Below are 1,798 nucleotides of genomic sequence, written 5' to 3'. Positions count from 1 at the left end.
TTGTGTATAAAGAAGTCCAGGAGGTCAGGGTTACGGTTAGGATCGGTCTTGAAAACATTAGCGTTATACCTCTTCCTTTGTTTCCCCTTTTAATTTTAATTAATGTTTTGCATTTTTTTCAATGAATACTTTTGTATTATTGTTAAATCTGTTTGTCTATATTTAGTATTTATTACTCTTCCTAATTAAATAAAAAATTTGCATCTTTTGTAATTACAATTCAATTTTCTTATTTTAATAACAAAAATATTTAGGCCTATAATTTATCTATATCATATTTTATAATTATAATTTCATGTTTATTTGGGCTTGAAGACATAAAACCCTATGTTTATGAACGACTAGAAATTGTTTTGCTTATCTTTGAATCTCTAAACCTCGCAAAAAATAAAAGTATATTTTATTCAATCTTTGATTTTGATATATTTTTTTTAATTTGTTGATAATGAATTTATTTGAGACATTTTCTATTTTAAAATTTTGATTTACTATTTGCAAGAATGTTCACATGTTCGTGTCGATTAGAAGGCTATTACTTTTGGTTTTGTGATACAGTGAGTCTTTATTCATATTTTTTTTTCAATTATGTGTTTGTTCTCATTACATAGGGAGCGAAATTGTTTTCTGTTACACTGTAGCTGTGAGTCAACTCCTGTTAGTTCTGGAGCCCTCTTGGGGTCCACCCAACCCCCTTGCACAACCGTTGGTCTAGTAACAGTACTTCCGTACAAAGTTCTGACCCTTCATGGGTTGTAATGGTACACATTTTAATTCTCATTCCATGCCATTTTAGTGTTTATAAACGTAAATGGAGGTAGATATGAAATTTATTTCTTATTGATAATAAATATTTTTTTTTTACGCATATCGATGTTCCATGAAGAACTAAGGTTGAAAATAATTCATTGTAAGTTAGTTGGTTCACTTAATATTCATACTCTGTTGGAAATATGTTAAGAGGAAAAAGAAATGAGAATCATTGCTGTATCAAAATTAGTTTATTCCAGAATCTATCATGGTGAAGCTACTACATCAATGGATCAGCGGACTTATGAGCAGAGAGGAGTCGTGTTGGGATCGCACTCGATGATCCCAAGCAAGATACGGTCGTTGCTGCAGCCCCTGCACTTGCCGCACTTGCAGGTCATGCCGTCGCCGCACTTGCCGAGGTGGTTGTCTCGCCCGCCGCAACGTTGTCCGGGTCCGGCCATACACTGCATTCTTCCGCAAGGGTCCCTGGTGATGCCATACTTGCAACCCTCTGGTTCCTCGTAGCATTCCTCTCCCTTACATGGCTTACAGGGGTAGTAGTCGAAGCTGAAAGCCATAGTGGAGGTTACTGCTGTGAGGAGGAATAGTAAGGAGTACATCTCGATCGGTGGAAGCTGGAGGACTGACATTTTCTGCAGGCCGCAGGGCGTTTATATGGGCCCTCTTAGGGCTGAGTGACAGTTCATTATCGGAACATTTGCATCTTAGGATTGGATAGTCTTTACGTCTTGAGTAAAAAAAATAAAATAGATTAATCAATCACGTTTAGATGAATTTCCCGGTCAAAACAAGTGTAGCCCCCCTTCAAAAATATGTTTAACCTAATTCTTGATAACTAGATATTCATTTAAAGAATATAAAACACGGTAAAAAGAAACGTAATGAACAAAAGGCTTCGAACTTTAAAACCCCAAAACTTTTTAGTTTAAAACCCCATTCCTATTCTTATTCATAGATTTATGTCACTGTTGGGTTAGCATTTATTGAAATGAAAACTTTAATATTTATTTATAACCTACATGAAGAA

General features: G+C 35.1%; 1 protein-coding gene across 1 annotated transcript; it reads right to left on the bottom strand.

Moving 5' to 3' along the window:
* Positions 1–1,049: 1,049 nt before the first annotated feature.
* On the bottom strand, positions 1,050–1,400 carry LOC106682903 (neuroparsin-A). Its single transcript, XM_014424020.2, has one exon. It carries the CDS (start codon positions 1,398–1,400, stop codon positions 1,050–1,052), a length of 351 nt encoding a protein of 116 aa, XP_014279506.1.
* Positions 1,401–1,798: the final 398 nt, after the last annotated feature.

The sequence above is a fragment of the Halyomorpha halys genome, unplaced genomic scaffold (genome assembly GCF_000696795.3).
Source record: "Halyomorpha halys isolate HHAL.00 unplaced genomic scaffold, Hhal_1.1 Scaffold450.1, whole genome shotgun sequence".
Classification (NCBI taxonomy): domain Eukaryota; kingdom Metazoa; phylum Arthropoda; class Insecta; order Hemiptera; family Pentatomidae; genus Halyomorpha; species Halyomorpha halys.
This window is presented reverse-complemented; position numbering and strand designations above follow the sequence as displayed.

What these genes read in the sequence shown, in the direction of transcription:
- LOC106682903 (XM_014424020.2), bottom strand. Translation starts at nt 1,400, where the DNA reads ATGTCAGTCCTCCAGCTTCCACCGATCGAGATGTACTCCTTACTATTC.